This window comes from Neovison vison, chromosome 8 (assembly GCF_020171115.1).
Source record: "Neovison vison isolate M4711 chromosome 8, ASM_NN_V1, whole genome shotgun sequence".
NCBI classification, from domain to species: domain Eukaryota; kingdom Metazoa; phylum Chordata; class Mammalia; order Carnivora; family Mustelidae; genus Neogale; species Neogale vison.
In genome coordinates this window covers 5,274,891-5,296,006 of record NC_058098.1, presented here as the reverse complement: position 1 = coordinate 5,296,006, position 21,116 = coordinate 5,274,891, and the positions used below count along the sequence as shown (strand labels likewise).

The 21,116-nt window shown below is 62.7% G+C and overlaps 1 protein-coding gene across 1 annotated transcript; it reads left to right on the top strand.

Annotated features, from left to right (window-relative positions):
• Positions 1-5,595: 5,595 nt before the first annotated feature.
• On the top strand, positions 5,596-20,803 carry RBM38 (RNA binding motif protein 38). The gene is made up of 4 exons (XM_044262777.1): positions 5,596-5,974; positions 6,781-6,904; positions 7,395-7,449; positions 19,155-20,803. The coding sequence occupies exons 1-4, from the start codon at positions 5,738-5,740 to the stop codon at positions 19,453-19,455; spliced, it is 717 nt and encodes a 238-aa protein (XP_044118712.1). The 5' UTR covers positions 5,596-5,737; the 3' UTR covers positions 19,456-20,803.
• The last annotated feature ends 313 nt before the right edge of the window (positions 20,804-21,116 follow it).

The window sequence follows — 21,116 nt, the reverse complement described above, 5'->3', positions numbered from 1 at the left end:
TGCAGGGTCGTGAACTTGATGGGGAAAGACTCTTCTTCACAGAGGTGGACAGAGGCAACGGGCGCTCTCGCAGCCGCTGTGACCCTGAACCCTGGGGCTCCGTGGCACACAGGGGACGGTGCTGCCGGACATTTTGCTCCTCGCTCCTTCACAAGCACCGTTAAAACCACCACTCGCTCTTGTGACTGAACGCGTCAGCAAAAGGGCACACACATGCCTGTATCACACACTTATATAAAAAAAAAATTTTTTAAGATTTTTGAAAAAAAGTCTTTATTTGACAGAGATCACAAGGAGGCAGAAAGGCAGGCAGAGAGAGGAGGAAGCAGGCTCCCCACCGAGCAGAGAGCCCGATGTGGGGCTCGATCCCAGGACCCCGAGATCATGACCTGAGCTGAAGGCAGGGGCTTTAACCCACTGAGCCACCCAGGTGCCCCTTAAAAAATGTTCTAATAGCTGTATTTTAAGGTGATTCTTCTCTTTCGCACGGCTAACCATCTTACCGTTCGAAACCATCCGTCTGAGGAAGGGAGTAAGGTCTCGGCAGACTGCCGGGGATCCCAGGCCCACAAAGAGTTGGGGGCCGCTGAGAGGGCACATTGCTGGGGCAGGCTGGGCCTTTCCACACCGGCTGGGAGTTGGGAAAGCATCTCCAACAGAGGGGTTCGGGACTCTGCCCCACAAGCCGTGGGAACCCCTGAAGGAGCCTGTGTGGGAGGGCTGGCGATGTCCCCACCTCCCCACCGGGCCACAGGTGGCTGTGTAGGCTGCAGACAGAGGCGTGTTGGTAAAACAAAACCCCAAAATCGCAGGAGGTGGCATTTACCAAGCTCCCAGCACAGGGATGACCTCAGCACTTTCTGTTTTCCTCCTGCGGCTCACAAGGGCACCTATGAGGAAGCCGCTACCATGATGCCCATTTCAGAGCTGAGGAAACTGAGGCCCAGGGGGCTTGTCGCTGGCCGATGTGTGATGCATACAGAACAGGAGCATGGTGCTGTCTGGGCTCCGCCTGCCCTCTGCTCCCCACCCCCCACCAGTGCCCACAAAGAGAGCTGAGTGGCTTTCACCACCCGCGGAGGGGGAGCAGGGAGGGGCCCCGCCAAGCCTTTTGCTGGCCAGTCAGACCCAGCCGGCCCAAGACAGTCTGCAAGCCTGAAGTCTCCTGCGCTTCCTCCTTTGTTTGTCGCCCTCATGTTTTATTTCAAGGTTCCCTGAGCTTCCAGTTCGGGGGGGCAGGAAGGGGGGAGGAGGGCGCAGGGGGTCTGCACGCTGCCCTCCCAACCCCCAGCCTGGCTTTGAGGTGAATCCAGCCCGAAGCCACAGAAACCCTGAGTTCTTTGGGGCTCCACGAAGATCCCTGCACACCCCCACTCCCAGTCTTCTGGAATGGGCTCCTATGTGTGCTCGTTCCCTCACTCAGTACACACGGAGAGTGCTTTCCCTGTGCCAGGCCCTGGGGTCACAGCAGCCTGTCCTCTTGGAGCTGGCCTCTGGCAGGGAGACGGCCAGTCCCTAGAGAAGCAAATGGAGGTGGAGGGGGTGCTGGGCAGGGACACTAGCTTTTGAGGGATGTTAGAGACCAGACAGTGCCTCTGAGATGCAGGTAGGGATGGTGGGGTCCTAGCCTGGCTGCTCGAAGAGGGGAAGAGACCAGGATCTGGGGACCGCCAGGAGGGGCGCAGGGAAGTCAGGTGCTGGTTCTGTTCCTGGTGGGGCTTGGGTGGGGAGGAGGAGGTTGGTGTAAGTGGAAGAACCCTTACTTGGATCCCCCCATCCCGGCTGAGCAGCTGAAGCCCAGAGCAGTACAGGACTGCCACCCATGCCTGGGTCCGGGAATGACACCCGGGAGTGCCAGGACCCTCGGTGGGCTCTGAAGGCTGTTCCCAGACCCAAGAGGGACAGGCTGTGGCTGTGGGATTTCATCTACTCAGAGCTCTGTCCTCAGGACCTCCAACTGCGTGAGTCTCCTAGGGCTGCTGCAGCCGACGACAACAGAGTGGGTGGCTTAAAATGACAGAAATGTATTCGCACATGGTTCTGGAGGCCTGAAGTCCATAGTCAAGGTGTCAGGAGGGCTACACTCCCTCTGAACGCATGAAGGAGGGAGAGTCTGTTCCATGCGTGCCTTTCAGCTTCCGGTGCCACCAGCAAGCATGGTCGGCTTGTAGATGTCTCTCTTCAGCCTCTGCTCTGTTGTCGCGTGTGTGCCCATCTTCTCATGGGCTTCTTGTAAGGACCACAGTTATTGTATTAAGCCCCATATTAATCCAATATGACCTTCTTTTAAATTGATTATATTATTAAATAACCCTACCTCCAAATAAGGTCACATTCACGGGTCCCAGGGGTTAGGACCCGAACATATTCTGGGGGGAGACGCAATTCAACCCACACGTGGCCACACCCGGGCACGGTCTCACGCAAGGACCCACGTTTCCAGACCAGGGTCGTGAGTCTGGGCTTTACCCCCAAGACTTCTGCTTCACTTAACCTCTCTATGGTCCCACCCTCAAAGTGGGGAGACAAGTCTTCCTTAAAAGCTATGGGGAGGGGTGCCTGGGTGGCTCAGTCCTTAAGTGTCTACCTTTGGCTCAGATCATGATCCCCCAGGGCCTGGAATCAGCCCCACATGGGGCTCCCTGTTCTGTGGGAAGCCTGTTGTCCCTCTCCCATTCCCCCCTGCTTGTGTTCCCTCCCTCGCTGTGTTTCTGTCAAATTTAAAAAAAAGCTATGGGGAGAATAAATGAGACCATGGATTGGCCATCATTTACAGCCCTCCGTGGCCTTGGGGAAGTCCCCTGGAGCCTCGGTGGCCTCCTCGGTGGCTGTTTTGAGTTAGATCATCTAATATACGTCAGGTCACCTAGTCAAGGAGCTGGCCCCAAACAAACAATGAACTTTATCATTATTAGTGGTGTGTGCGAGGATTGACCACGTAAAAGTGCCCAGCACTCAAAAATTGTTGGATCGACGTTGGTGGCCCTGAGCCTTTGCATTCTGTTCTCGCTGCTGTTCCCTGTCCTTCAGTGTGGCTCTGGCTCTCCCCGGTTCCCACAGGCCTTCTGACTCTGAAGAACACCTATTGCTGTCTTCTCACCGCCCTAGACCCCTAGACGTTAACAGTCGCCATTCATTCATGTTTCTCCACTCCTGAAATGTAAGCCCTCGGGGTGGTGGCGGCCGTGGAGGCTTGTTTCCTACCAGCAGCGTCCCGGGGCCTGACCTGATGGACCATTCCTAAGGATCCGATGGGGGAAGAGCGGATTCCCAAGTGGAGATGGGGGCACGTGGGGAAGCGGCGCCACCCGACCGGAGAGGTCAGGAATGCAGAAACTCAGGGGGCCACAGTGAACGAGTGAAGGAACCCCTACCCAAGCACTGGCGCGTGAGGGCACACACGGCCCCCCGCCCAGGGGAGGAGAAGGGGTCCCCTTCCTGGGGCCAAGGAGCGCGAGGTGCACGCAGCCAGCCCGCCGTGGACAAACGCCCCGCCCGAGCCCCGCGCTTTCCGCTTTCCCGAGCCTGTGTCCCCGCCCTGGGCGGCCACCCCTGGCTGGGGAACCCCAGAACCCCGCGGCGCCAGCACGTGCTCCGCAGACGCCAGCCGCCCGCGTGCAGCCGCGCTCCACGCCGGCGCTCCTCCCCGGCGCTCCTCCCGCGCCAGGTTTTCGCCGGGAGGGGCTCGGGGCTCGGGGCGGGCGGGGCCGCCGCGGGGTGGGCGGGGCCGGGCGCAGGGGGCTCTGGGACTTGTAGGCGGAGAGCCTCGGCTGCCGGCGCCCGCCGCAAAAGCGCCGCCCAACCAGCTCAAGTGCGTCCTGGCCAGCGCTGGGGCAGCCTCCGAGAGGCCCCGTCTGCGACGGAAGGGGAAATTGAGGCCCGGCCGAAGGGACTCAGCTTACCCAAGATCACGCGGCCGAGTGACGGCCGCCTTCCCAGGCCTCTAGGAAACTCGTTTAGGCCACACTTTAATCAAAGTTTCCAAAGGGCGCTCTGAGGGCCCCTTGTGTGGGGGGGAGCTCTCCTCATCTCCGTTTCATCGTGCATTCACTCAACAAACATTTGCCGAGGGCCCTCTGCATGCCAGGCCTTCGGCTTGAGCAAGACCGAGATCTCACCTAGCATAAGAGGGAGAGCCGCACACGCACAGGTGGGAGGGGTCTGGAAACCCAAGGACTTAGAAGGAAATAATGCAGCAGGATAAAGGAGGCAGGAGTGTGGCTGGGGTGTTGGAGGGACATGAGCCATAGGACTGAGGGAGGAATGAGGTGGGACAGAGGACTGTGTCCTAAGAGGACTGATAAAGATTGGGGGCTCCCCTCCCCGAGTCGGGGGGAGGCTCAGGCACAGGTTTGAGGAAGGGAGGGCGAGCAGGGCCAGGGAACCTCGGACTTGAGACAGTCTCGGTCTGGAGTCGAACACAGCCTGGACAGAGAAGGTGCGGGATGAACACCTGAAACACCAGGGCACAAGGCAGGCCGTGCCACTCCCAGTCCGACAGACCCCGGCCTGTGTCCCACTGTCCCCGAGGCGGCAGGCTCCGCCCAAAGTGACCTCACTTAGAGCTGCAGTTCTCAGCGGCGCTCGTGTGTGCACAGCTGCCCCTGGCCATGCGGAGGGTTGGAGGCCCGGGGCAGCCCCCTGCTCTGCCCGAAGTTGTGACCCGCCAGCGGGGGGCGCTGATGCCGGGGCCATCTTCAACGCCCCGAACTCAGCATCGGTTTAATGCTCTGCTGTTCGATGTGAAATTGCTAATGAGTTTGAACGAGTTCTGTAGCCAGTCCTGCCCGGTGTGGAGCTCACAGAGGCCCTGGCGTGGCCTGTTTCTGTGGCTGGGACAGGGACAGAGGGACCGGACCACCCTGAGTTTGCGTTTCCCCCAGGGTCGCACATATAGAGGGAGGAATCCGTGATATCAGCTGCGGATGGGCTTTTGACGAGGCCAGAACAACTCTCCCTGCCTAGACACCCTCCTGGGGTCTCTGCAATCACTCTAGACCCTCCTGGATGGCAGATGCCAGGTTTCTGTCCCTCCCGCTTGTATACTGTATTTTTGACGTTGACCTGCCTTATTTATAGAACTCCGTGGGGCTAGAGTGTATGTTCCATGCACCCATGCGGCCCCATCCTGGCGTGCCTGTTGCATGAGGGGCCCTGAAAAGGATTCGTCGAATGAATCATATTTGCATATAAACACAAATCATTTCACCTTCTAATACATGTTGCCGTATCTTACCTCGCCCTCAGATAAATGTTGGCTCAATAAACATGTTGCTCATCATCGCTCCCCTCTAGTTCACTGCTCGAGGGCAGTGGCGGGAATCCGGGGGGTATGCGGACCGCCCCTCTTGCGGAGGGACAGTGGAGTTGGCCCGCCGCTCCCCAGCCCCGCCCCGCCCCAGGGTTTCCCGGGCCCGCGGGGCGGGGCGGGGCCGGGACTACGCTTCCCGGCGGCCCCTGCGCGCCCGGGGCGGGGCGGGGCCGCGGTTTGGGGGGCGGGGCCGCGGCTGGCTGGGGGCGGGGCCGCTTACAAAGCCCGGGGGCGGGCGCCGGGGCGCAGAGTACCCGCAGCGCCGGCCAGAGCGCAGCGCAGCGAGGCGCACACGGCGCGAGCGGCCCGCGAGTGGACGGGCCCGGCGGCTGGACCGGCGCCGGTGCTGCCCTGCTCGCTCCCCGCCGCCGCCCATGAGCCCAGCGCCTCGCGGCCCGGGTCTGTAGGCGGCGGGGCGCCCCCCCCATGCTGCTGCAGCCCGCGCCGTGCGCTCCGAGCGCGGGCTTCCCGCGGCCCCCGGCCGCCCCCGGCGCCATGCACGGCTCGCAGAAGGACACCACGTTCACCAAGATCTTCGTGGGCGGCCTGCCCTACCACACCACCGACTCCTCGCTCAGGAAGTACTTCGAGGGCTTCGGGGACATCGAGGAGGCCGTGGTCATCACCGACCGTCAGACGGGCAAGTCCCGCGGCTACGGCTTCGTAAGTGGCCCCGCGGCCGGGCGCGCACCCCGTCCCGCACTTATCGCGCCGGGGGGCGCTGAGTCAACCGGCGGGCGCACGCCCAGCCGCCCCGGCACCTGCCGCCCCCTCCTGGGCTCGGGGGCGGAGGTTCACGCTCCAGCCGGTCGCGCCGCCGCTACCTGGCCCCGGCTCCCTCCCCCACCCCGCTCCCGGTTTAAAAGGCAGAACCGCTGTGTTCAGTTAGCACTTCTGAGTTTGCGGAGAGGTTTTGGGGACAGTTGGCTGCTGCCAGGACCTCCTGGAGCAACAAGCAAGCAGGAGCCGAGGCTTCTCCTCAAGGCGCTTTGGAGGCCTTTAGTACCCCCTCTCCAGTATTTTACAAAAGCTCCCTTAACCACCCCAAGGAAACATCAGTTTAAGTAAAAAACGGCCTGAAGAATTGTCTCCTCCTTCCCTTCTAAGTAGCGTCCCCCAACCTCTCCCATGAGGACGCTCGCACCCCCCACGGGCAAGCGGCCGAAAGGGCTGGGGCAGCTGCCTTCCCTGGGGCGGGGGAGGGTGCCTTGTTTCCCCTGGGCATCCTTTCTGTCCTTGAAGGCTGGGTTTCCCAGCGCGTGAACTTGGAGGGAGGAGCTGGAATCCAGGGGCGCCTCTGTGGGAGGGCCCCAGGGTGGGAGGCCAGTGGAGATGGGGCCAGAGGTTCTGGGTCACTGTCCCCCACCCCCACCCCCACAGAGGGGGAAGTGAGGGCCTCTTTCGGGAGCAGAACCCTCTGCTCCTCCCACCCAGTAAGGGAAGCCCCTGAACCGTCTGTGCTCCTCCAGGTGACCATGGCCGACCGGGCAGCAGCTGAGCGAGCTTGCAAAGACCCTAATCCCAACATTGACGGCCGCAAGGCCAACGTGAACCTGGCCTATCTGGGTGCCAAGCCGAGGAGCCTCCAGACGGGTGAGAGAACCTGTGTTTTCCTTCCCCGGGCTCGCCTTGATTGCTATATTCAGTGTTGGTATCTGTGGGGTGGAAACGGCCCCCCCTCCGTGGCCCTGCCCCAGGAGTGGCTGTCTGCTATCATGTGCTTGCAGAACCATCACGAGGCCGTCCTCCCCCAGCTTGGGAGCTGGACACCTTGGTCTAGGGGCATGGGAGGCACCCTACGCGTGGGGCAGGGTGAGGAGGGCACGTCACCCAGTCCTCAGCTGTCTTGGAGGACAGGAGGAAGTTGGTTCCCGGGGCTGGAGAGTGGGAGGACCCACCGCCAGAGACTGCTGCCACCCTGTCTGGCTTGGGCAGGGCGCTTTGGGCTTGGTGGGATGGTGGCCTGGGAGTGTAGAGGAAGCCCATTATGGGTCCCTTTTGTTGGGGATGGGGGCAGGGGGTACAGCTGTGTGCTCCTGCTCCCTGGGCTGAGGCCGAGCCCCTGACTGCTGTCTCATTTTAGGCTTTGCCATTGGCGTACAGCAGCTTCACCCCACCTTGATCCAGCGGACTTACGGGTGAGTGGATGTGGCTGCTGGGGGCTGGGTTGGCGGTGGGGTGGCAGACCACCCGGAGCAGGCCACGGGCGCCCCTCGGTCCAAAGGTGTTTTTTTCTCCCCAGGGCTGCTGGCCCCACAGCGTGGGTTGTGCTGTTCGCCTCCACACTTGCTCTGATTCCCAGAAACGGGATTGTGTTCTGAGGGCGGGCAGGGCGTGGTAGGCTGGGAGAACTAAGAGAAGGCAGAGAGTGCTTCTCCACTCCCCGACAGAGGCCACAGTGCGTGGGCACAGGAGCCTGCCAGCCTAGTCTCCAGTCCTGGCTTCCCCCTTGCTAGGTGTGTGGCCTCTAGTGGCTTACGCAGCCATCTGTGCCTCAGTTTCCTCCCTGGGAAACAGGGACGGTAGCGGCATCTCTGAGCCCTGTGGGTGGAGAGCTTCCGACTGGGCCCGGCGGGGGCCCAGGAACACTCTGGAAACATGGCCCACGTTCTGTGGGGCTGGCGGCTGGGCTCTCCTCAGGGGGCCTGGTGACTTGCTCTGGTGACTGACAGATGGTGGCAGCAGGTCTCTGCCTCCCAGGGTCTGGTGCCTAGGCGAGCTGCAGCAGGTGAGACAGGCCCCAGGCCAGATGTCCAGCCCAAGGGGGCCCGGCCTATGGACCTTTTGTCCGCCGTGCTTTGGTGTGGCCCATCCCACTCTGTCCTCATTTTTTTTTTTTTTTTTTGGAAACTTCTACTGTGTCTCGGCAGCTGCTTGCGGAAGGGCACACACACTTCGGGGCCACAAAGGAGCCTGCCCTGCGGTGTGACTTCCCAGCCCCATGATTGATGTCGGCCGTGTGCCCCAGGGCCAGGAGCAGGTTGATGAGGGTGGCGAGGGCCGTTACCAGACAGTTGGCCCATTGTAGGATGTCAGCACTTTCTAAGCTCTCAGAGACCAGATCCCGGCCTTGGGTTTTGTGCTGCACGTTGTGTGAGTGTGTGTCTGTGTCTGCGTCTGCCCTAGGAAGGCCAAGCTCAGGGGTGGCCTGGCTCCCGGGCAAGGGTGGTATCTGGGCTCCGGTGGACTGCGCAGATCAGACAGATGGCCGAGGACTTGCTCTTGTCACCTCCCTTCGGGGGCGACTTGGGGGTGCTTGCCCAGACAGGCAGCATCTGTGTCTGCGTGGTGGCCTTGACGTGGATTGGCGTGTGTGGGAGCTCAGCTCTTGGTCTGTTCTCTGGGAGGGAGCCCGGGGGCGGCCGGGAGCAGGTGGTTCTGGGTTTCCTTCTTGCCCTGGGATCTGCTTCATCAGCGCCTGGAGCCGTCTTGGAAGGTATCTAGGGACACCTGCCATCACCCTAGTCCTTCCTCTTTGGGATTCAGGTCACATGGGGAGGGCGTTCTTCAATTTCCATAGCCTTGGCTCTGTTCCCCAGGTCCATCCCACGCGGCTGGGACTGGAGCCGGAGGGGGCCGCCGGGTGCACGAAGCTCAGGGCACAGGCCGGGAACACCTGTGGCTCCGTCCTGCTTCAGATGAAGCAGTGCCTTCCCCTCCCAAGTTCAAGCTCTTTTCTGATCCATTACAGCTGCTCTAAGCCTCCAATAACCATCAAGACTCAGCCTCTGGAGCCTACAGAGTTCCAGTCCCGGCTCCGGCACGGTCCAGCCGGGCCACTCGGCTGGTGATGGTGCCTCATCTGTTGTTTCCCGGATGGAAATGATAAGGCCTCCCCGCAGTGCCAGCCCCTGGGGCTGGGTGCTCCGTGCCCCGGCCCCCACTCCCTCCTGTCCTCACGACAGCCCTCTGAGGTCGGAACCGATGTTATCCTCACTTCCTCCATGAGGAAACTGAGGCAGAGGTTCATGGTCTGCCAGGGGGACCTGAGTGACACGGTCTGAAACCAGGCTGGCTGGCTCCGAGCCCACAGTCTGCTCTGCCACTCTCTGGGGCGGGCGGCTGGGAAGGGTGCCCCAACCTTTCCCCTCAGGGCCCCTTGCATGCCATGCACACAAGGGTCGTGGGGGTTAGCACGGATCTTACCGCTGTGCGTCCCTGACTTCAGGTGACAGTGTTTGGTAACTGAATCTCTGGCTGGCATCTGACACCCGTGACAATGAGGAGGCCGCCAGCTCTATTTGCCGGTTGCCAGGGGGCGGAGACCCAAACAGGGACAAGGGGTCAGAGGGACCGTCCAGCTCTTCGTTTCCAGCGGCCGGTGGACCGAAGCCTCTCAGGGTCACGCCGCCCTCCCACCAGGCTCTGGGGTGGTGGGAGGGGCCCCTAGGGGTGCTGTCCCCAGAGAGGTGGGGTGGGGCTGCCCGGGGTCAGCCGTCCCCCCTACCCCCCACAGTGCCCCTCTGTCCGGAGAGTTGGGCCGTCAGCGTCCCTTTTGTCTTTTGTCTTTGCGAACGAGAACAATCGGGCGGGAGCGCGGCCGGCCTGACTCAGCAGTGGGCGCCGGACGCTGGGGCTGGCAGGGAGGCCTGGCCTGCCGCTGGCCGAGGGCGCGGTGGGAGCCGGAGCCGGGCAGCTCGGGCTTTTGAAAGCAGTTAACCCCTCTCCTGCCTGGCCGAACTTCCCGCAGGCTTCCTGACTTCGATCCTGCGGCGTAGACAGTTACAGAGATTCCACAGCCCTGCTTTCGGGCAAGGCTGCGGCACGAGCCTTTTGGCCTGTTGGGTCCTAAACGTCAGCTCCAAAGATCGCCCCAAGAACTTCTTACATGTTAAGCTTTTTCCCCTGCCCTGTGTTTTTTAAAGCGGATTGGGGTCTTTCAGGACCTTCCCGGCACTCCGTGTCTTGTAACTGAGGGTTCAGGGCCTGAGGTTGGGAGGGTCTTTCCTTGGCAGGTGACAAGTGACTTCATCACGGGAGGACACGACTGAGGCCACAGGCTCTCTTCGCTGCCTGGGTGGGACAGTCCGCAGCCCATAGGCAGGAAAGTTCAGAGCCGTTTGAAGAGGGCACATCTCGGGCGCAGTTTTGGGTTTGCCCTGGAAGGGACCTCCTGGTGTCAAAGTGTGTGTGTCCAGGCTTGGGCCCGAGGCCTGCCAGGATCTGAGATTTGTCCCGGGCCTGGCTGCACTTGGAGCCTCTTTTTGGGCTATGTTTGAAGAGCCAGCTGCTTCTCTGGGCACAGCCCCCGCCCCTGTTGTTAAGGGGGCCTTGCTGTGGCCTTCGTGCCCCTTCACCACAAGCCCCGCTCCGTGCCAGGGGATTGTGGGGGCGGCCAGGCCCCGGGTCCCAGATAGCTGGGTCGCTGTGTGCTGGAGCAGGGATCCCAGGGTGTGCTCGAGCTCATACTGGGGCCCACGTTGCAGGTACCACGCAGTAAGATTTGGGATTTTTCAGGGACCCATCTCGCGGCAGCGCCCTGACAAGGCCTGCTGACCTAGCTGCCTGTGGAGGCTCTGGGTGAGCTGGGCGGGGAGAAACTTGCCTGAGCTCCGCTGTGTGCGGCTGGGAGGCTCTAGCACCCTCCTTCCTTCCATGAGGCCCCTACGCCTCCGTCTGGGCAGTTCTTGGACAAACCAGAACCAGACACCCCAGGACTGGCGACCGTCACGGAATCCTCTTCAGACAGTGTGTGCCCTGACTTGGACAGCGTCCAGTCCCCCTGTGAGGCCCCCACTGCCCTCGCCGTCACTAGGCCACAGGCGTGTGTGCGCTGAGGGGTCTGTGCCCAGTCCCCAGGTCACCAGGGTGGGAGGGGGCCTGGGGATGGACAGGAAAATGGCCATGTCCTCAGAAGCGTGGCGCACACAGGGCTCAGAGTCCGTCCGTCCTTCGTCAGGCCTTCAGTGTGCTGGACGCCAGGCCCTGGGCCCGGGATACTTGACAGAAGACAGACACAGTCGGTTCCCCGCCTCAGGGTCCTTGCCATCCTGCGGGGACGCCAGACCATTAAGGACTCTTCTGTGCCCGTGAGGGTCCGGCAGTGGTGTTGGGGGGAGCGACCCTGGGTTGGGGGGAGGTCCTTATGGGGGGTGGTTCTGCCTGGTGCTTGTCACGGTGGGCGGGCCATCTGGGCTGGTGACGGAGTGTCCCGGACAAACATGCCAAAAAGGGCTGACATCTGACCAGGGCCTCCAGCTTAGCTAAGAGCCGCCAGCCGGCATCAGGCTCCTGGTGTTGGTAACATGCTGGGTGGTGGGAGATGTCACCCCTGGGGGACACTGGAGGAGGGCCCACAGGACCTCCCTGACCGTTGTTGCAGCTTCTTGGGGTTCTACCATTGTTTCACAAGCCTAAGTAAATAAAGGCGCGTCGGGTGGTGTGGGAGTGAGTGGCAGAGCCTTGCAGGGGGTGGGGGGGTCGGTCACCATCTTGGGGGCACAGCAGGATGTGAGGTCAGAGCCGGAGGCCGTGGGGCCTGGGAGGAAGTTGGTGCCTGCTGTGGCGTCACCCGGCTTGTTTTTACTTTCAGGGTGCCTGGGGTGGCCCTGCTCCCCACACTGTAAGCTTCCTGTTTGGCACCCACTGGAGCGAGGCGTGGGCCGGCGTGTGGCCCTCCCCTGTGGGCCGCCCGTGCACACCTGTTGTTTGTCCCCGGCGGCGGCGGCTGTAACAGAAACCAGCCTCCGGGCGGCCCTGGGCTTCCTCGGGAGGAGGAGCTCCTGGCTCTGGCCCACTGCCCCAGCAGGGAAGGCCTTCTGCCGGCCACTGCGTGGGTGTGCCCTGGGGCGGGTGAGGGGGGACCGGGCAGTGTTCCCAGGCTCCCTGCTGCGGAGACCTGAGCCCCAGCCGAGGAGGCTGGAGGCCCTTTCACCACTGCTGTGTGCCTCACCTTGGGCCATGACTTTTCCTCAGCTTCCCCATCTCCATGTGGGCAGGATGAGGCCTCGGCGGGGTCGTGGGGGGAAGTCTGCCATCAGGCTCCCACTGCCACCTGTGTCGGGGGAAGGAGGAGGCTGGAGGGCTCTCACCAGCCGGGTCGGTCCGCAGGTGCCTGCTTCCTTTGCTGCAGGCCAGGGCTGGGGACGAGGGGGAGCCATGCCCCGTGAGGGGTGCAGAGGGGCGTGCGCAGGGAGCCCAGGTGGCAGGAGGCACCGTGGGGGGAGAGCAGCTGGGCTGGGGTGCCAGCAGGAGGAAGTGGGGAGTGGGGGGCCCTGGGATGCGTTTAGATTTTACTCTGACTGATGTGGGATGGAGGTGAGCCGAGGGGATGAGGGCCTCGTGTCTTGAGAGCATCCCTTGGCTGCTGGGCGGGCCCTCACTGCCGAGGCCACAGGGAGGCTCTGGCCGTGCCCACGGCAGTCCCCATGGCAGTCCCCGTGCAAGGCCATAGTGGCTGCTGGCTCCGACGCCAGCGTGAGCAGCTGCGGGATTCTGGGTACATTTTAAAGAATGTGTGAAAGGCGCCCGGGATGATTCCAGAGCTTTGCGCTGAACAAGCGGAGATTGGATCGACCTTGGGGAAGGGGAGGCAGGTGTGGAGGAAGGTTTGGGGGAACAGTGGGAATTCAGGTTCGGACACGTTGGGGTGGAGATGCCGTGCCCAGGCCTGGTGCTGTCCCACGACTGTACATCTTACCTGCCTTGTGCCTGCTACCCCTACCCTTGCCTGCTGGCGGGTGGCCCCGGGAGCCTTCACGTCCCCCTACGGGGATTCCCGGGCGCGGGGCCTGTTTCCTGCCAGTGTTGGCGCCCGGCTTGAGGCCCCTCCCTGCGTCCAGAGCCTCGCACCGCACCCCCAGCGGCTGCCTCGGTGTCCCAATACGGCAGGCCAAAACCTCTAGGGAGCAGAAAAAAGTGAAATGGGCTCATTTGCCTGTTTTATTTTTGGGGATGGCTTTGCATTCAGACATGGAAGCCTCTAGTGTTGCAGCGATTCCTTCTGGCGGAGTTCTGCTCCGAGTGTGCGAAGAGTGTGGCCGGTTGTCTGGGCCCTGGGTGCCGGCTGCCCTTGGCCGTGCCAGCACCCCGTCTGCCTGGGAGCTCGCCGGCCCTGCGGCTCAGAGCCCCGAGACCTCGGCCTTCTTAAGGGACCTCCGGGGACCCACTGGGTGCTCTGGGGCTCAGTGGCACTCTTGGCTGGCAGAAGGGGAAACAGATCGAGTCCGGGTTCTCGCGTCTGGACCCCTGGGCTTTCCCTGGGCCTAGTCAGCGGGGGTGCTGTGTGGTTAACACGGGCACCTTGGGTCCCAGCTAACATCACGGCTCCCCGGTGGCCTGCACTGGGGCCGCGAGAGTCCAGTCCCACAGGTCGTCATGGTACCTGGCGGGAGGAACCCTGCTGCTGCCTGGACCGGTTCCCCCTCCAGGGCTCCGAGGCTGCTCTCCTGGGGCTGGGCTGGGGTGGCTGGGACACAGGATCTTCTGTGTGCCTTGGCTGGCTTGGGGGCTCTTCCTTGCCCTCCCTCAAGCCTGGGGAGGGGGTGGGTCTCTGGTGCTGCCAGGCTCTCCGGGGTGCACAGAGCATTGAAGCTTCACGGCGGTCCCATCCCCACAGAGGCAGTGCTGGGGCTGCCAGGAACCTGGCAAACACCAAAACCAGCCTTGAATTGATCCAGCAGGTTCAGCCTCCCCGGGGCCCCCCCACCTGTGACTTGCTGAGCAGAGCTGCTGCAGACTGGGCTGCTTCTAGAGCCTTCGGAGGGGCTTCAACTGCTGGCCCAGGAAACCGTTGGCAACCTTGGGGGAGTCTCCTCTGCCACCTGGGTGCCAGCCATCCTGGGGCCTGCGTGGGGGCCCTCAGCCCTTGACAGATGATGTGCTGTGTGCTTGGGACCCAGCAGTCAGCCCAAGCACCTTCCCTCATAGGGCTTCGGTTTTGTTTTTGTGGAGGAAACAGGAGAACAGAAAGAAAATGACCAGGAGGTTTCAGGTCGTGAGAAGGAAATAAAACTGGTCGTGGGTGGGGTGTGCTGGCATTGGCCTTGGAGATGAGGTTTGAGCTGTGGGAAGATGTCTGCAAGCAGAGGCAGTAGCAGGTGCGAAGGTCCTGTGGTAGAGGTGCTCCTTGAGTCTGGTGGGAGTGGGAACAGTGAGTAGATAAGTTGGGGAAAGTTGAGGCCTGGTTGTGTGGGGAGCTGTGTGGGAGCAGTTTGGTTCTGGGCAGTGTGGAGGTCACAGGAGAGGTCTGGTCCTGGGGCTGACCTGGTGGTCTCTTGGATTTTTTTTTTTTTTAAAGATTTTATTTATTTATTTGACAGAGATCACACCTAGGCAGAGAGGCAGGCAGAGAGGGGGGGGGGAAGCAGGCTCCCTGCTGAGCAGAGAGCTCGATGCGGGGTTCGATCCCAGGACCCTGAGACCACGACCCGAGCCAAAGGCAGCGGCTTAATGCGCTGAGCCACCCAGACGCCCTCTTGGATGTTTTTAAGATGATCCTCTGGCCACCAGATTGGGGTGGGGACTGTGATACCGCTGCCACGTTGTGTTGTGGTGGGTGGAGGCTTGACCTGGAGAGATATGGCGGGGGTGGGGGGGAGGGCGCTAGCGTGGAGAATAGGGAGAATTCGGGGACCGGGGGTGGGAGTGAGGAGGCTGGGTGCATGGGGTGGAACAGGGCTGTGGCGGAGGGAGAGTGGGCAGGCCCGGCGGACCAGCCTCGGTCAGCACGGAGTGTTGTGAGGGCCATGCCCTTTTCAGAGGCCTGCAGATCAGGAATGTGGAGGCCGGCGGTGTCCTGATCTCTCTGGGGAATAATGGGAGCAGCGAGGAACCTGCTGGGCACATCCACCCGTGTCCCCTGGGGCCACGGCCTCCCCCTGCTGCCACGTGGCCCGGGGAGGGTGTGGGGTTGTCCTCAGACAGGTGGTTTGGCTGGGTGCTCTCTCTCACCCCAGAGCCCGGGGCTCCCCTGTGTGTGTGTGTGTGTGTGTGTGTGTGTGTGCCGCTCGCCAGCGCGTGGGCGCACCCCTCCAGCTCTGCCCATGCCCACCTGGCCTCCTTCCCAGCCCCGGGCGAGGGCATCTGGTCGTGAAAGCACCGAAGAGCCTCGTATCTGCCCTTGGCTTTGTAGTTCGTCTGGCAGGCTCTTTCCACGTGGGAGGAGCTGTGATGCCAGAGGATTCTCTGAGCTGTGTGCCCCTGTGCCTGGTGGGGAGCCGGTGGCCTCCTTGGGCTCCACCCACCTGAGGGACCACAGAAATGTTCTGGGTATGGCCTAGTGTCCCTCGAGGGACAGAGTCGCCTGGGCTGAGATCCGGTGTGCTGGTGGAGGGTCCCGGGTCTCACAGCGGGCGCTGAGGCCAACCTCTGTTAAGTCCCCAGAGGCAGAGCTGTGGGGCCAACGTGCAGGAGGGAGACGGCGTGGGACGGCGTGGGGCCCGTTCCCTGCCTGCGAGGGGGGTGGGGGGTTGCTCTGCGGCCCCTTCTGCTCGACGCCCCCAGCGCCGTCATCTTTCCTGGCCTCACTGTGCAGCAGGACCTGCCGCCATTACTCCTTTTCCTTTGGATCTGAGTCTGGGGTGCACACACTGTCCAGGGTCCAGTCTCTGGATACACTGAGCTCCTCAGCAGGGACAGAGTCACCGGGGGCTGCCGGGTCGTGGACTGGGGCTGCTCTGCCATCTGCCATCTGGGTGGCTTCCTGGAGACGTGGGCTGGCCCCCGAGGTGAGCCCAGGGTCACAGGCTCCAGCCAGTGCCCATCCTTGCGGGCACAGGTCGCAGGCAGTGCATGGACAAGGAGGCCAGCCGCACGTTGCCGCTCCCTGGCCGTGTGACGGTGCCATCCAGGCCTCTCTGAGCCTCACCGTCCGTCTCTGGGAATGGGGTGACGCTCCTGCTTTGTAAGTTATCTCAGCCTTGTCGCAGAGGGCTGGGGGGGTGCGGCACCCCAGGGAGGAGGTGAATGCTGCAGAGGTGCGGTCTCCTGACGTGTCCGCAAACCGGGGGCTCTCTTCCTCCCCGACCTAAAACATACTGGCTCACACCACGTCGGTGTGTCCCCGGGGTGGCCAGGACAGAGGTCGGGTCCTGGCAGGGGAGAGTGTAGAACCTCGTTAAGTGTGGCCACTGCCTCTGCTGGCTGGACCTGGGGGTAGGGGCTGGGATATGGCCACAAACCTGTCATTTTTAAAGCCCTGCGTCCTGCTGTGGACAGCACAGCCCAGGTCTAGGCAGTGTGTCTGGCGTGTAGGCGTGTATCTGAATCCTTGGGGGGCCTGTCCAGTGCAGATTCCCAGACCCTATCTGACTTCTCGGTCTGCAGGGGATCCATGTTTTTATCAAACATTTGGGTGTTTTATCAATGTTTTATTAAACATTTGGGTGTCTCAGGCAGGGGCATCCCTGCCCATGTTTGGAGAAGTTCTGGGCTTCATGCTTCTGTAGCTGCCAGTTCAGGAATGTTCCTGAGGCTCCTGAAGCTGGATGGGGGCACTGATGGGGCCAGGGACGTCCCAGTGGGCTCTGCACCAAGACACGCTTCCTCGTGTCTGCAGTTGGCCCCTTTCCTGAGAGGCGTCCCGACTGCAGAGCCCCTTGTGTTTCTCAGCGGGGACGCTGGTCCCACAGGTTGTTCGAGCAGCACGGTGTGCCCGGTACTCTCCGGAGCTAGGCGCCGGGACAGAACCCTCCCCACGGCTCAGCTGAGATGCAGGGGAGGTGAGGGAATGGGATGGGGCCAGCCTCGGGTGGGGTCAGAGGACACCCCTGGGATGAGGGCTCCAGGGGAGGCAGTGGCAGGTACGGGCCCAGGTAGGGATGGCCTTGAACATTGGAGGCACCGCAGAGCGCGTGCAGCTGGGGCGGGACGGAGGTGTGGAGGGCTGAGGGGTTTGGGGATCTGGTCTCAAGTGCACAGCCTGCCGCCCTTGTCCTGGTCCTCCAGTGCACTTCTTTTTCCTTTCTGTTCCTTTTGCCTGGAAAGCTCTTCCCCGCGGCTAGCTCTGTCTTGTCCTCTGGGCTCAGTGCAGTTGCTCCCTCCTCCGGGAGGCCTTCCCTGCCCACTCCCCGCAGTCCTGCTCCGGGTCATGGGTTGGGTTGTTGGTGTGTCTGTCCCCGTCCTGGAATCCAAGCTCTAGGGGTCCGGGGGCTGTGCGCTCTGCTCACCGCCATATCCCTGTCCCGAGCAGACACGGGAGAAAGCCGTTGTGCTACTTGGGATGCCGAGTGGGATTTGAACCTTAGCCTGGCTCTGTTCAAGCCTCTTGTTTATGTGGGGGAGGACGGAGGTGGTTGGCAGTGGGCGCTTTGGCCCCGAGCAAGAGTGTGGGGTTCCTGGGGGAAGCTGCCCAGGTCTCCTTGGGAACACTGCAGCAGCTGGGGCGTGGGGGGGGGGCAGCCTGTAACCAGCAGGGACATGTTGCTGCGGTGACCACCGCAGCGCTGCTGTCTAGCAGGGCAAATGGCAGCCGTAAGGGTGCTGAGGTTGGAGCTGGGGACCCCTCAGGCCTGCACAGGTGTGGCCAGACGCCTTCTCCTTCCCAGATCCCCTGTGCCCTGCCCGCCCCCACTGGTCCTCGTCCCAGCCCTGGCCGCACTGGGCCCAGCCGGCTCTCTGCCCTCGCCGGTGGCTCACCCTCCTGCAGGGTTTGTCCCTCTGGGAGCCGCCCTGTGCTGGTAAGGACGGGTCCCCGAACAGCTCCTCTCTTCAGGCGTGAAAGCATTCACGGACGTGTGCTGCGGCTGCCCCGTCTAATTCAGAGCTTTGTCTTCGGCCCTCAGTGGCCATCCCAGCCCCCTTGTAAAGCCCCTGGCGGTTTGACCGTGTTCCCCCCTGGGTTTTGCTCGCAAGCAGGTTGTCTGTCGACCGCGTGTGTCTCACAGCTTTCTCTCAGCAAGCATTCAGGGGTCATCCACACCGGCATGTGTCCTACGTGGCTTGTTGTGGCGTGGACAGACCACGTTGGTCTCTGTCCTTGGGGGGCTGAGCCGAAGCCCCTGGTGTCGCGGTTGCCACGTGTGGCGTGCTCTGGAGGGACGTTGGCTGCTGCTCTCTCCCCTGCAGGGGACACTCAGGCTCCTCTGGTTTGTCCCCGTCCCGTAGATGCTGCTGTGGTCCACTCAGCTATGGGGCCCTGGGCAGGTCACTGAAGCCCTGAGCTCCGTTCTCTGTTGTGAAACAAGATGATGCCGTGAAGGGCAGCCTGAGGGCACGTGTGACTGTCACCGTGTGAGGGCATGGGCACTGGGGGTGGTTGGTGGCCTTGTTCCCAGGGCCTCTCCTTGTCCTCTTCATCTTCATCGATGTCCTTACTGCATCGCTCACACAGTGGCTCAGCACATGTTCGCTGAGCTGCTCTGGGCCGGGCCCTGGGCTGCCAGTGACAGAGTGGGGGAGAGCCCGTACTTCATGCAGGATGTCACTTGGCGGATCGCAGATGTTGGGAAGATGAACGGGGAAGTGGAGGGGTGGGGTGTGACCTGGGCAGTCTCGCAGTGACCTGTGCTCAGAAGGCCCACACTGGGTTTGATGCTCTGCTGTCACCATCTGAAAACTGTCAATCATTTTTAAGTCTGCCCACCCCACCCCTCCCCAACTCATAGCTGGCCCTACGGGGGATAGCAGGAGTGTGGAGCGTAGGGTTGGGCTGGGGGTGCCTGGGAAGGGCTCGCGGAGCAGGGGGAGCTCTGCGGATAGCTGCGGGAAGTGCGTTGCTGGCAGTGGAAACGGCCAGTGCAAAGGCCCTGGGATAGGAGCCCGTCTGGTGTGTTCAGAGAAGGTGGGTTATGGCACCCATTTCACAGACGAGAAATAGACCAGGGTCGGGGAACACAGCCTCCCCCTGCAGCCGCTCTCCCCAGCCCTGCCTCCTCGCCCTGACCCTCTGTGTTTGGCCCCACAGGCTGACCCCCCACTACATCTACCCGCAAGCCATCGTACAGCCCAGTGTGGTGATCCCGGCCGCCCCCGTCCCGTCGCTGTCCTCGCCCTACATCGAGTACACGCCAGCCAGCCCGGCCTATGCCCAGTACCCGCCGGCCACCTTCGACCAGTACCCGTACGCCGCCTCACCCGCCTCGGCTGCCAGCTTCGTGGGCTACGGCTACCCGGCCGCCCTGCCTCAGGCGCTGTCGGCTGCGGCCCCCGCTGCCGCCTTCGTGCAGTACCAGCCGCCGCAGCTGCAGCCCGACCGGATGCAGTGAGGGGGGCCGCGGACCCGCACCCCCACACCGGCCAGCGGCTCCGGGCGCTGCCCCGCAGCCTCGGGAGACCCTTTGGGACGCCCGCCTGATCCCAGCCGGACTGGAGGCCGCGTCTCCTTCGATCCAGGCCCCACGGCGTCTTGGGGGAGGACCTCAGGGGACGGGGCTGACCGAACGCTGTCCGGAGATGCACCCGGGACCCATCTCCCCGGACCTCGCCCCACCGCCGCCCCTCCTCCCGCGCCTCGCGCCCCTCCCCGCCCCCCAGCAGCGCCAGGACCTGCCCCGTCTGCGGACCAGCTGCCCGGCAGGCTGTGCAGACTCTGTCCCGCTCCAGATGCCTTAGTCCAGCACCGCCCAAGGGCGTGGGGGTGGGGGTGCGCTGCAGCTACATCCGTGGGGGCAGGGGCAGGAGGCACCTGCCTCCGGAATTCACATCCTCGAGAGCGCGGCCTGCCCCCTGCCCAGGCTCCCGGCCGCAGCAGCCGCCGGCAGCGTCCCTTTCTGTCGAAGCTGCGACTCTCTTTCTTACCGTCGATGTTTTGCTACTAAGATGATGTCAGAATGTCCGTCTATTTTTTCAACCGGAACTCCCACCACCAAGAATCCAGATCCTATTTTTGACTCTGAGAGACTCGCTTGGGTCACCGGCCCCGCCCGAGGACACAGGGACCGGACTTCCATGGGATAAGGCGTCCGCCAGCTGGAGGGCCTGGAGCCCCTCGGAGGGCGGGCGTCTCCAGGCTGCTCTGGCTAGGCGACAGCCGGTTGTCTCAGCGCTTGTCCCCGTCCTCGGCCTCAGAGGGTGGGAGGGAGTGGGGCCCGAGGTGATGCTGGCCAAGGGGGCGTTTGAGTGGCAAGAGCCTCCGAGTGCAGAGCCCCACAGCCCCGCCCACCCTCCCTCCCTCGTGCTGTCACCTGCTGTATACCAGCCTGGGCGGTGGGAGTGAGCCGAGACACATCCCACCTTCCTTGGGGGCACAGTTCAGGGTGGGGGGGGCTTCCAACAGGCCATCGGGGAATTCCCGGGTGGGACACCTGGGCTGTGTGGTGGCCCCTGGCTCAGAGTGGGAGGGGAGGGGAGTGAGCCAAGAGGCAGCCTGGCAGAGGAGATGGGCAGAGGCATCTGGGGAGGGTGGGCTGCAGAGTCTGGGGCACTGGGGGCATTCCCTCCGACCTACCTCAGGGAAGTGGGAGGCCTCAGGGGGCTGACCGACGTGGGCAAGCACTTCGCGGCACGCCTGGTACAGAGCCAAGGCCCAGAAAATAAAGGTAGCTAATATTATAATAATATTTTTATTAGAACGTTCTGATTATAAAAATAAAACTTGTTTTCTTTAAAGAAAAAGTGGGTCTGTGATTTCTGTCTCGAAGTGGGGGCCTTCGACCCCACCCCCGACCCCTGCCACAGTAATCATAGGCCAGTTGCTCTCAGGTCAAGGTCACACCCCATGTCAGGGCTGGGGAGCCGGCGGCTGTAATTGGCTGTTTCTTGAGCTCCTGCCCTGCACCAGCCTAGGGGCATCCAGAGTGACGGGGCACCCGCGGCCCACCTCATCGCCACCCACCTTCCCACTGATGTAGGGAAGGAGCAGACGCTCCCCAACGACCCTGGGCGCCTGCTTCCCCACAGTCTGCTTCAAGTGCAGGGGAGGGCTGAC